This window comes from Narcine bancroftii, chromosome 8 (genome assembly GCF_036971445.1).
Source record: "Narcine bancroftii isolate sNarBan1 chromosome 8, sNarBan1.hap1, whole genome shotgun sequence".
NCBI classification, from domain to species: domain Eukaryota; kingdom Metazoa; phylum Chordata; class Chondrichthyes; order Torpediniformes; family Narcinidae; genus Narcine; species Narcine bancroftii.
In genome coordinates, this window is record NC_091476.1 from 152006251 (window position 1) to 152019412 (window position 13162).

At 41.4% G+C, this 13162-nt stretch overlaps 1 protein-coding gene across 1 annotated transcript in view; it reads right to left on the reverse strand.

Annotated features, from left to right (window-relative positions):
- Positions 1-486: 486 nt before the first annotated feature.
- Positions 487-13162, reverse strand: part of LOC138742129 (transcription factor E2F2-like) — a 59224-nt gene continuing 46548 nt past the window's right edge. The window contains exons 7-8 of the mRNA XM_069896313.1: positions 7291-7504; positions 487-5009 (exon numbers count right to left, since the gene is read on the reverse strand). Of these exons, the coding sequence (XP_069752414.1) occupies positions 4762-5009; positions 7291-7504 (462 nt within the window). The 3' untranslated portion in view covers positions 487-4761. The remainder of the gene's footprint in view (positions 5010-7290; positions 7505-13162) is intronic.

Genomic DNA, 13162 nt, shown 5'->3' on the forward strand with positions numbered 1-13162 from the left:
GGGCCCCAAAATAAACAATTCAGTAAGATTGACATGACTGCAAAACCCTTTCTTCTCGTACCCAACGTTAGCAGCACTGGGGCCTCTTAGTGTTGATCAAGGCCAGCATAAAGAAAAGAAAAAAAGAGAAAAAAAAGTGGGTTTTAGTTTGCTTCTTTAAATGCGCCTTAATGATTTTATAATAATTGGAGCTACAGTTTCAAATTTTTTTTTGTCTGACAGGTTAGAATTATCCAATCAGGTGATGCTAAGCTTTAATTTCATTTTGACAGATAGCACGCTAACTGGCCCTTTTGGCCAACGACCCAGTGCTACCCAATTATGCTCAACTGAAATACAACCTGTGATACATTCTGAAGGGTGGATGAAAACCGGAGCAGCCAGAGGAAACCCACGCAGACATGGAGAGAATGTACAAACTCCCTACAGAGAGTTTGAACCCATTTCACTCGTGCTGAAGCAGTGTTGTTCTAACCGCGACACTAACCACACCACCCCTCTACATTAACCTTGCCATTTTTTTGTTTCCGATTCGCTGTGGAAAGACAGCATGACAATGGGCTAGCAGACAACCAATGGCAGAGCTGTTAGAAACAGGTGATCTAACGATTTTTCCAATCCAGTGTTGCCCACGTTGTGAAATTTTTTTTTATAAAAGCAGCTGGCATGGTTAGCACAATGTAATTGCAGTGCCAGTGACCCAGGTTAAGTCCAGCAATAGTCAATGAGGAATTTTCTTTTACCCTCTTCCAGTTACCTCCTTGGGTTTTCTCTGGGTGTTCCAGTTTCAAACCACCTTCCAAAATGTAAAAGGTTAATAGGGTAATACAGGTTTTGTACCCTGGAAAGGCCCTCTATTGTTCTGCATCTTTAAAATAAAAAAAAAACAAATAGATAAATAAAGTTACAAAGGCTGTTCTGACCACAAGGGGCACACATGCACCAATTATCAATCTCATCTCCTTGACCTGCTAGTTCATGACACTTTACTGCTGTACCAGGGCCATAGAGGTGCCACTGCTCTCTGGTGGTGAAAAGTGGGTACTGCACACCTACGTTCTTCTTCTTTGGCTTGGCTTCGCAGACGAAGATTTATGGAGGGGGTAAAAGTCCACGTCAGCTGCAGGCTCGTTTGTGGCTGACAAGTCCGATGCGGGACAGGCAGACACGGTTGCAGCGGCTGCAGGGGAAAATTGGTTGGTTGGGGTTGGGTGTTGGGTTTTTCCTCCTTTGCCTTTTGTCAGTGAGGTGGGTTCTGCGGTCTTCTTCAAAGGAGGTTGCTGCCCGCCAAACTGTGAGGCGCCAAGATGCACGGTTTGAGGCGATATCAGCCCACTGGCGGTGGTCAATGTGGCAGGCACCAAGAGATTTCTTTAGGCAGTCCTTGTACCTTTTCTTTGGTGCACCTCTGTCACGGTGGCCAGTGGAGAGCTCGCCATATAACACGATCTACGTTACAAATCCAACAACTCTCCAGTATCAAGCAACACTTGGCAATAGTGAGCTCCTATTGGTTGAAAATGTTTGAAAACCATTCACCAAAAAGTACATGTCTGACAGTCGGTGGTCATTCACCAAGAGAAGCTATTATATTCGTGCTGCCCTAGAATAATTTGCCTATCATGGATCCTCATTTAGTTATTTTCCCCCCTCAAACTGCAAACAAGACTATTCACGCTGATATCCAGAACCCAAAAACATTGGACCATCAAGCTTGGCCCAGTAGTTCCTTTCCATTACACCAACCCTTCTCCCAGTTGCTGTTGCTGTTGGAGTTGCAGTTAAGCAACTGCACATATCCCTCGCTCCAACCCCTGACCTTCAAAAGAGGTGACCACAAGAGGCAACAATCCCTTTAAACACACACACACACATACATTGCTGACAGAGCTCAGAACACCATAATTTACCACTTCCAAGCCAGACATATCCAAATGCCCAAGAGAGGTCAATAAATTGTACAACAGAGTTCTGCCCTCCTTTTTACAACATGGCAACAATTTGACAGAAATCTGAAAGTATTGTTAAGTAAACAGGTTTCTTCTCTGCAGTGTACTCTGGATGGGCCCTGTAAACCTCTTGTGAGTGATCCAAACTGAAAGACCATTGATAGAAATACACACTCATACAGAACACAGTCCTATACACAATTTTATATAAAGCCTACAACTAAAATTTCTTCTTTCTATGTACACAATTTTGTTAGTTTCAAGAAAATATATATACAGTCTAACCCATTATTTTTGGCAGGTATTGCTGAAATTTCCAAAATAAGACTGCTCAAACTTTGTTTTAGTTCAGTGGTTCTCAACCTTTTTCTTTCCACTAACATTACCTCTTTTAAGTATTCCCTATGTCATAGGTGCTCAGTGGATTGCTTAAGGTGGTATGTGGGTGGAAAGAAAAAGTTTGAAAATCACTCTTTTAATCGTACCTAATTGACTCGTTATGTGCACTGTTTCACAACTCCAAAGGAACTTGGCTAATGACAATATTTCTTAAGTAATATACCACCTTAAGCTATCTCTTACACAGAGCACCAATGGCATAAGGATTAAAGTAGTATGTGAGTGGAAAGAAAAAGGTTGAGAACCACTGCGTCTAGTCTGATAATGTGTTTCAGCAATCCCTCTTTACTTGCCCCATAACCGCACACACACACAAACTCACCAACATACATACACAAACAAATAGAGCAGGAGACATCAATACTCTTACCACAAGTCAGCACAGGATCAACAAAGCTAATTACTCGCTCCAAATTCATCAAATACTAACATCACACGAGTGCTTCAGTTGCAAAATTCGCGGAGACATCAACAGGAGCACGTTGTTCTCCGGGATACACCCAATATCCAAGGACGAGATCCAAATCTGTGGAAATCGAAGGAAGCAATACAAAAGAGTACCCAGATATGGGCACTATTTTAAGTCTAAAGTTTTAACAACAAAATATTTTACAATTACATTTTTGGGATGAAGTCTTTTTTAAAAAGAGAAAATAAGGGTTCTTTAAAAATACTTAGAGAATACAATACTGTTACCAACAGCTTGGATACTCCCAGTGGTGTTCTGGACAATTAAATTGCCCACAGGATGGGAATTGTCCTCTGTTTTATGTGCTAATGTTTCCCATTGCATTAAATGCACATTGAACTCCAATTCAAAGATTCCAGTTTCAACTCACACACGTTACCTCATCACTCGTTTAGCACGTACAACAGAGAATGAATTTTTGAACATGTCTCTTGCTCCACAGGAAGCGACCAGCATCCACCTGAACCCCTTCCCTGAGAAACACCGATTGCGGTAGTATACATTTGTTAAACATGAGCTCAGTTTGCAAACCCACATTTAAAATAATTTTTTTTCAAAAAAAGCACCATTAAAATCCAATTCAGTAAACATTACAGAAGAAAAAAACAGCAAACATGCTGTGCAAGAAAAGGGAGTCTCACCATCACAAAACCACCTTCTCCATTATTTGCTCCATCCTCGATGTGCTCAAGCAGCTATCCAACCACACTTCACCCAACGGCATCAGCTATTTGACTGCAGGAATAGTGGTCAGAAAGATGGCTTCTCACTTTCAACCCAATTATACCACAGTGACTGCCTAAACAACAAATGGTTGAATGCAGTACATAACAAAATGCTGGAGAAACTCAGCAGGTTCCGCAACACCCATAGAAAGGAAAAGGCAGTCAGAGTCTCAGGCCTGGGCCCTCCCTTCTTATGATGCTGCGTGACCTGCTGAGTTTCTCCAGCACTTTTGTGTGCTGCAGATTTCTTGTTCACTATCAATGTTTGGAAACATTCACCAGCTTTGCCTTTTTTATGGCAAGTGGTTGAACCAAGTTTCCCAATAAATTCAGCTCTAAGGCAGTGAGGTTATGAAACAAAGTCAAACAGTATTGGAAAATGCTCAATTATTAAATGTCAATTATTCCAATCTTGCATTAGATTAACAAGCCTTCTCTCAAGCTGCAAAATAAACCATAGAGTCAGGAGTGTGGGGCATCAACTGAGAGGGTTAATTCAGCTCCACCTGTTAGATCTGGCCTACTGCTGGTGTCACTCCAATTATTAGCAATGGAGAAGATCAGGATTCCAACCACCTACTTGGGAAAATCTTGCAACTAGTCATGAAGCAAAACCTCAAATTCAGCCAAATCACTCTGCTTTTCTGAGAGACCAAAGGCTGAAAAGGGAGAATTACCCTGTTGATCCCTCAGGATATAATGACAAGACTGCAACAAAAAAGTTGGAAGTAAAAGTAGGTTTAGGCAACAAAACCCTGCAAATAATCTGAGCAGGAATATTGCTATATTTTAATGGAAGAGGAATCCAGCACATCCTGTCCCATTCACCCAGTGTTATCAATTGTGAGCAATTTGACTATCACTAATGGTGATGAGATGGTGAGACACCCTTTCCTAAAACAGCTCCACATCTAAAGCACAATGGGGTCACCACACAAGCCTCAAGTTATGATGATCAGTTCCCTTTCCATGTACCCCATCACACCCAACCCGTCAGACACCAATGTCGAATCAAAAGACACATATCAACGCCAATTCCCAAGGTGCAACTGCAGACTTGGCTACAGGTCTGTTGATTGGTCCTTTAAATAATCACATGTAAACTATTGGGGAAAATGCCTTCTTCGACAGTCATTCAGATCCGGTCAACATGCAGTACAAGAGGACAAATCCCTTTGGGCAACGCTGGTGTCCCCTTTAGCCAGCGACGTGGGCTGAGCTAGTTGCGGAGCAGGTCATCAAGGTCATAGGAGTCAAAGAGGTCGCTGACTCCTTCACTGTCCTCCAAGCTCCACAGGTAGTCCTCCCGGTCCAAGGGTGGTGAGAAGTTAACAAAAGGAGCATCTGCGTAGGATGTGGAAGGAAGCTGGTCCTCTGTCTGCTGAAGGAGGTGATGTGGAAGCCCAAGGACACCATCTTCACAGTCCAGCAAGGAGCTTGGCAAGACTGGCTTCAGCTCTGTAGAAACTGCTCCGAATGAGGTGAAAGGGAGAGAAGAGAAATTAAGTCAGCTTCACTACCACCGAGTTTCTAGCAACTGACCAATCAACCATTCAAGTCTTTAGCCATTGTTTGGCCACAGGTGGTCTGTACATTAGGAACATCTCATAAGAAACACAAGAAAAAGGAGTAGCAGGCTATCTGGTCCATCAAGCCTGCTCGAATATTTAACAAGACTATGGCTGATCTGGGCATGGACTCAGCTCCACATACACCTACTCCCCATATCCCTCAATTTCCCTACCATTCAAAAATCGATTAATTTAGGGTGTTTCTCATGCTTCATTGGCAAAGAATTCCACAGATTCACTACTCTCTGGGACAGGTTTCTCTGCATCGGTTTTGAGTCTCTTCCCCCAAATCTCAAGGCTACATTCTAGTCTCACCTGCCAGTGGAAACAACCTTCTGTCTTATCTATTCCTTCCACTCATTTTATAAATTTCTGCAAGGTCCCGCTCATCCTCTAAACTTCAATGAATTCAGTCCCAGGCGACTCAATCTCTCCTAATAAGCTGACTCACTCATCAACAAAATCAACCTGGTGAACCTCCTCAGCACTGCCTCCAAAGCCAGTGCATCCTTTCTCAAGTAAGGAGACCAGAATTGCACATGCATCTCAAGTACCCCTGCAGAATCTGCCTGACCTTAAATTTAATCATTTCCCCCCCCGCCCCACCCTGCCACCCCAGCAATGAAGGCAAACAACTCATTTGCTTTCTTGATCACTGACTGCATCTGCAAGCTAACCTTTTGCAATTCATGTATGAGCACTCCCAGTTGCCTCTACAGCAGGCTGCAATTTTTCATCATTTAAACAGCAATCCACTGGACTCATTGATGAAATACAGGAGGTCCACTATGCTTCTATCATACTACCATAAACTTTGGCTTTCCAAAACAAAAAGGAAGTTGTATTTTTGAATTTTAACATTGTCCCATCTTCAACCTTTTTAAGATCTTGGGATGGAGGGGGATGGGGGAGGGGAAGAATGATTCTTGGCATCGGACTAGTTCTAATCTTTTACGATTGGACTTTTGTTCTGAGTCAACACCCACTTTTCCTTGCACCCAAGGACGTTCTTCCCCAAACACTTTCAGCAAAACTACTGCTCAATAATGCCAGCCAAGAAATGCAAACTGTCCTCATCATTTAACTCTTTTGTTGCTGGTTTTAATCTGGTGAATTTGCTCTGACTAACTCCCGAGGCAAAATACTCCAATGGGTATGAGCCACCGACACCAACAGAACCCCCTGCGTTGCACGTTCCAGCTGATGCAATCAAGGTCGATGCCTTTTACAATGCATTTTGTCTGATCAAACAATGGCAGGACATTAGGATCGAAGTTGACACCAGCACCTTGCACCTTCAGTCTCCACCCATCTCTTGTCACAGTGCAACTGATTTTCAACCAGAGAAACACACAAAATGCTGGAGGAACTCAGCGGGCCAGGCAGCATCCAGGAATAGACAGTTGATGGTTCAGGAAGAAACTCTCCAGCTATAGAGCCACCAAGGATTTTGTGTGGTTCCCCAGTTTTCCGGCATCTGTGGTCTCTCTCTCTACCTTCATTTTCACCCAGTCCACTTCTGAATACCTCAGCGGAATTGACCTCCAACAGTCTCTTGGCTGATGCATTCCAGCTCACTGCACATTTCCTTTACATTTGTGACTTTTGACCCTTCCACCAATGGGAACATTTTGTCCCCATCAGCTTTGCCTGGAGCCCTCAATGCCTCTAACTCAGCTCTCTGCTGCAAGGAAAACATTCCCACCTATTCCACTGCAGCAAGCAGCCAAATCTTTCCCAAGCCTGAAAATTCTTCACAAAAATCAATAAACAGTCCTGGACACCATATTCCAATGTTTTATGGAAGCTCATTGAGAACTTGCTCACTTTTATAGTTAAGGGCTTCAGAAAACTAAATGGATGCAAACAGTCCTGAGGAGGTAGGTGGTGGTGGTGGGGGGGGAGGTGGGTGAAAAACACAACTGAAATATTGAAAAGATATTCAAGAGAGGTACATGGATGGGAAGATTTTGAGGAATATGGGTTAAATGCAGGCAAAGCTGAGGTAGACAACTAGGCTAATATAGACCAGTTGGTCTGAAGGGCTTGTAAAAGTGTACAATCGCTTACTTGCAATTTCTGTTCCAAATCTTTCTATTTATCCCCTTTTTGAGTTTTTTTCCCCCGATTTACTTTCCTCAAGCCCAGAGAAGAAGACCTCACATTTTGCCACTCACCTTCCTCTTTAACTTCAACCTTGCAGACAGTTTTTGGACTGTCGGGCTCGACCTGAGCCGAGGATGATGGGCCTGGGAAGGAAGCGTTGCTCCCATTCTCCTCTTTCTTGGGCACAGTGGGTTTAGCTGGGCTGCTCTCCTCAACTGCTTCTTCCGGGCACAGGTACACCTCGATCGGCCCATTGGTGCTCTTGAGGTAAATCTGAAGGTTTTCCTGTGGAGGGAGCACAAGTTGTTGATCTGCACCTGCAGCCTCAAGGTCACACAAGAGAAGCACAGGATGCAGAACAGTCTCCACAATGCTGCTACGGAACAATAAATTCAAGAAACACTCGCAGGGCCAGAAATAGAAAAGATCAGAGGGTCATTACATTGGGAAAGGTCCAGAGAATGTAGACATGAAGGAATTTAAAAAGCAGGAAGAGCATTAAAAAATATATATCAGAAAGTTTCTCTGATTGCATCGTTGGGTAAAGGAGATGAAGGCATGGAGCAGACGCTGTCAACTGGATCACACTTCCATCTATGGCCATGAGATGGCTCTGCAGCACTTCTCATGGTTCAAAATCATAGCAAGGTCATTTTGGCTCAAGTTTTCACACTGAATATAGAAGCCCCATTCCCATGTCTGACCATGGTTCTCATGCACTGCCAGACTTGAGACCACCCGCAAATTGGAGGAACAACACCTCATCTTTCATCTGGGCACCTTCCAAGCAGATGGCATTAACCTTGACTTCTCCGGTGTCCCCCCACCGCCATCTTCGTCCCATCTTCTTTCCTCCAGTTCTGTCTCTCATTTTCTCTCTTGCCTTTTTCCCTCTGACGTCTTTCATGAAGCTAAAAATCAATTCTCACCTTTCCTTTTATCATATCTAATTAACAACCTTCGTTGGCCTGGACTCCTCCCCCTCCCGGTCTTTAATTCTGATACCTGCTTGCTTCTTGAAGGGTTTGGATAAATTGACATGGAAATTTGAGTTAGGAGGTTTACGACGACCAAATTTCAAAAATTATGATAGTGCAGTTCAAATGAGATTTTTGACCTTTTTTTGAGGAGGAAATTGAATAATAGAAATTGATAAAATAGGATAGAGGAAATCAGAAGATTTTATATAAAATGGGATTCAAAATTATTATCTGGAAGCAGCCTTGTTGAAGCATTTGATTAATATTTGGAATAAGGTAAATAAAATTGGAACAAGGAGTGTTCCCCTAGCTAAAATGCCTTTGAATCAATGGATCATTATTATCAAATGTGGGGTTATTTACGAGATAAACTAGGTCCTGCAAAGCTGTTACTGAAATGTGGTGATGTAGTACAATGTACTACAAAAAAAAATTATTTCAGCTATGTGTACTTTATTGCAGATGGGGTCTCTTAAAAAGGGGATATATAGGTCCAGATAACGGTGGGACACAGACCTAAATACTAATATTGATGAATCAAAGTGGTTAGATTTGTGCCGTGATAATTATACCTTACACCACAAAAGTTAAATAGATTGAAGTTGGATTTATCAGATCAATGTTTTAGATGTGGTTAGGAGATGGGCACTTTCTTACATTCAACTTGGTCTTGCCCCAAAGTGAAACCTTTTGGTCAAATTTTGCAAGTTATTTAGATGAAGTTAAAGGAATCAAATTTCTACAATCCCATTTTATTTTTATTAAGTAATATTGAAGGATAAGATTAAAATTGAAAATAGCTATATAACAGAAAGAGTTTTTAAAAGATTACTTCAGCAATAGCAAGAAAATGTATAGCAGTAACATGGAAATCAGATACCCACCTGGGTATAGAGTGGTGGAACACAAAGATGCATAGCTGCATTCCTTTGGAGAAGATTACTTATAATTTGAGAAATAAGTATGATACCTCCTATGGATGCTGCGAGACCAACGGAGATCCTCCAGCATTTCTGTGCATTTTACTACAATCTCAGCGTCTGTGTTTCACACAACATCTGATCTTAGATCCCAGCTCTTTTTCTGTAATCACCACAAAATCATGCTTTTGGACCAACATGTTTTTCAGCTCCCTTCTGACCTTTTGGGATTTATCTTAAATCTTTTTGCTCAGGGAAATGGATATTTTCTCTTTGCCTGGTTTAGGCTCTGCTGACATTTACACGTCATGATAAATGCCCCTAGATTGAACCTCTGTTTCTCTCTCCCTCTCCCCACCCCACAACAACTCACCACTCCCAAAGAAGCATGGTTAGCACAATGTTATTACAGTGCCAGTGATCTGGGTTTGAATCCGGTGCTGTCTTTAAGGAGCTTGAATGTTCTCCCAGTGTCTGTGTGGGTTTTCTCTTGGAACTCTGGTTTCCTCCTGCCTTTAAAAATGTACATGGGTTGTGGGTGGCAAGGGGTCATTGGCTGGAAGGATCTGTTACTGTGCTGTGCGTCTAAATTTTAAAAAAATAAACATTTAAATCAATTCCAGCACTGTCAGTTTTATTCTGGTAAAATTCTCGAAAACCTCCCTCTCCCTCCAGTGTTGCATCTTTTCAAATGTGTTACATCCAGAACAACACAGAGCACCAGCTATGGCTAATTAGGCTATCTCTGTAATGCCTCACCTACTTCACTCCCAATAACATTAAGCTTGCCCAGCCATTTTGAACAAGCACTCCCACATCCTTCTGCTCCTGTACCCTTCTCAATATCCTATCATTTATGGAGTTATGGAATCACCTTCTGCCCATCTTTCCAATGTTGACCATCAAGTACCCATTATCTAATAATGCCTATTCTCTCATTGTTTACTCTTGCTAAATGCATCCTCTCAACCTTTCCCAACTACATTTCATTTATCACTTTTTTTTGCTTACCTATCTCCTCTCCATTCTGGAAGAACTGGGAATGGGATGAGCCCTCAAGTTTGTCCCAGCATCCATGAGATCCTAGCTAATCCAAGGTACATTCCTTCACACTGGCTTCCAGCAAATGTCCATGCGACAACACAAAGGGCTTGGCCATTTGGGAGCACCTGCCTGACCTGGGTGTGGCTCCATACAAATCAACTGCCCTTGTTCACATGATTCTAAACATTTTGTTGGCTGCCGGGCACTTTAGATTGAACGACATTAAAAAGGACACATGCGGAGGAGTCACGTGATGGAGTAGTGGCCGGACGGTGAACTCCAGCCCTCTCCAGAAAAGTCGGAAAAAACAAAGGAAAACACAAAGGCACAAAAATAAAAATTAAAGAAAAGTGAGTATAGAGGTGGAAAGAAGATGGCGACGAAAAAAGAAAAATCGAAATCAACGGTAAGAAGAGAGGAAGAGAAGACAACGGAAGAAGAAGGAGAAGGCCTTACCTGTTCGAAGAGGCCCGCGGTGGAGAGAGAAACCCGCTCCCTCAGGTCGGTAGAAAGTGGACTACAAAAATGGCTCGCTGAGCCAAGTAAAAGTGCGCAACTGCGCATGCACAAAAACATACCGACGGGAGGGGTGACCAGCTGGGGAGTCGATCTCCACAGCCGGCAATGACAGCTGCAGAACACCTGCAGCAAGAGGAGAACATAGAAGACAACGAAAACAAGAAAGAAGAGAAAAGGGCAACAAAGAAACAACAGATGGCCAACCCAGAGGAAGAAGAAGAGGAAGAGTACAGTGAAATAGAAGAAGGGAAAGGCAAGATAAAGGATATACTTTCTCTTATTAAAGAATACATGGAGTCATTTAAAGAATGGCAAGCGCAAGAATTTAATGATTTAAGAAGAAGAATAAACAATACAGAAGAGAAAATGAATAAAATAGATATGACCTTAACAGAAATGGGAAAGAGAATGGACAAGATGGAAGAGCGGGAAGCAGCAGTAGAAATGGAGGTAGAGGACTTAAAAAAGAAATTAGAGGAATCTAATAAAAAAGTTATAGAGACACAAGAACTGTTAGCTCAGAAAATAGATATAATGGAAAATTATAACAGAAGAAATAACATAAAGATAGTGGGCCTTAAGGAAGATGAAGAAGGCAAGAATATGAGAGAGTTTATAAAAGATTGGATCCCCAGGATCCTAGGATGTCCAGAACTACAGCAAGAAATGGAAATAGAAAGGGCACATAGAGCATTGGCCTTTAAACCACAACCACAACAAAAGCCAAGATCTATTTTAGTAAAATTCCTAAGATATACTATAAGAGAAAAGGTACTGGAGAAGACAATGGAAAAAGTAAGAGAGGGCAACAAGCCACTGGAGTACAAAGGGCAAAAAATCTTCATTTATCCAGATACAAGTTTTGAACTCCTGAAGAGAAAGGAGTTCAATACAGCAAAGGCGATTTTATGGAAGAAAGGGTATAAATTTATACTAAAGGATCCAGCGGTATTGAAAATATTTATTCCAGGACAACAAAACAGACTATTCTCGGATCCAGAGGAAGCACAAAAATTTGCAGAACAATTACAAAATAGACTGAGGGATGAAGACGTGTAACGAGAGTACAAAAGACTGAGAACTAAAAAGACACATAAGTTTTGAACTCCTGAAGAAGAGAAAGGAGTGCAATACATCGAAAACGATCTTATGGGAAAAAAAAACTATTCTCGGATCCAGAGGAAGCAAGGAAATTTGCAGAAAAACTACAAAACAACCAGAGAGATGAAGATATGTAATAAGAGTAAAAATGACCACGATTTATATGTATGTGGGTAAAGAGGTATATGTGTGTATATGTATAATGTGCATACATGAATGTATCCGTATTTAGAGGAAAATATAGATAGTATAGACAAGAATTAATAAGGGAAGGAAATGGAATAGAGGGAATAAGGAGGGAACTAAAAGAGTGACCTTTGTTACATATGAAAAGTGAACTCTTTTCTGGGGGGGGGGGCTGGGTGGGGAGGAGTTGCGGTCACTGCAAAATCAGCTGACGCTTGCGAGTGAATTCGCAAATCCAAATGGAGAGGGGAGATGTGGTGTCCGACAAGGGATAAAGGACAACTCAGGAGGGGAAGGGGAGATTGGGGCTAAAGAAGTTTTAAATAGGAGAATAAGGAAAATGTTTGATGTTTTAGGAATGTTGTCTTATAAAGGGTTCAAAACAAGAAAACAGAAATGGATAAGAAGGAAAGGTAATGATGGAGAAGCTGAAAGGGAAGATAAACAAAGTATAAAATGGCTACGTTGAACTATATGACTTTAAATATTAATGGAATACATAACCAAATTAAAAGGAAGAAACTGCTAAATTTACTGAAAAAAGAAAAAATTGATATAGCATTTGTGCAAGAAACACATTTAACTGAATTGGAGCACAAGAAATTAAAGAGAGATTGGGTAGGACATGTAACAGCAGCATCGTATAATTCAAAAGCAAGAGGAGTAGCTATATTAATTAGTAAAAATGTGCCATTTAAAATAGAAGAGGAAATAATAGATCCAGCAGGGAGATATGTAATGATAAAATGTCAGATATATTCGGAGTTTTGGAATCTACTCAATGTATATTCACCTAACGAAGAAGATCAAAAGTTTATGGAAGATATCTTTTTGAAGGTAGCAGATACGCAAGGGAACATATTAATAGGAGGGGATTTCAACCTGAATTTGGATTCAAATATGGATAAAACTGGGAAAAAAATTAACAGAAAGAACAAAGTAACCAAATTTATAATTAAATCGATGGAAGAAATGCAACTTTTGGATATATGGAGGAAACAACACCCAAAGGAAAAGGAATATTCATATTACTCGGCTAGACATAAAACATACTCAAGAATGGACCTATTTTTGTTATCAGCTCGTATGCAAGATAGAGTAAAAAGGACACATGCATAGAGCATTTTTCAAAACCACTGGGTTCAATCCTGCCTCTAGTGGTATTGTGCGTTCCCTTTGTTAACATATGGGGT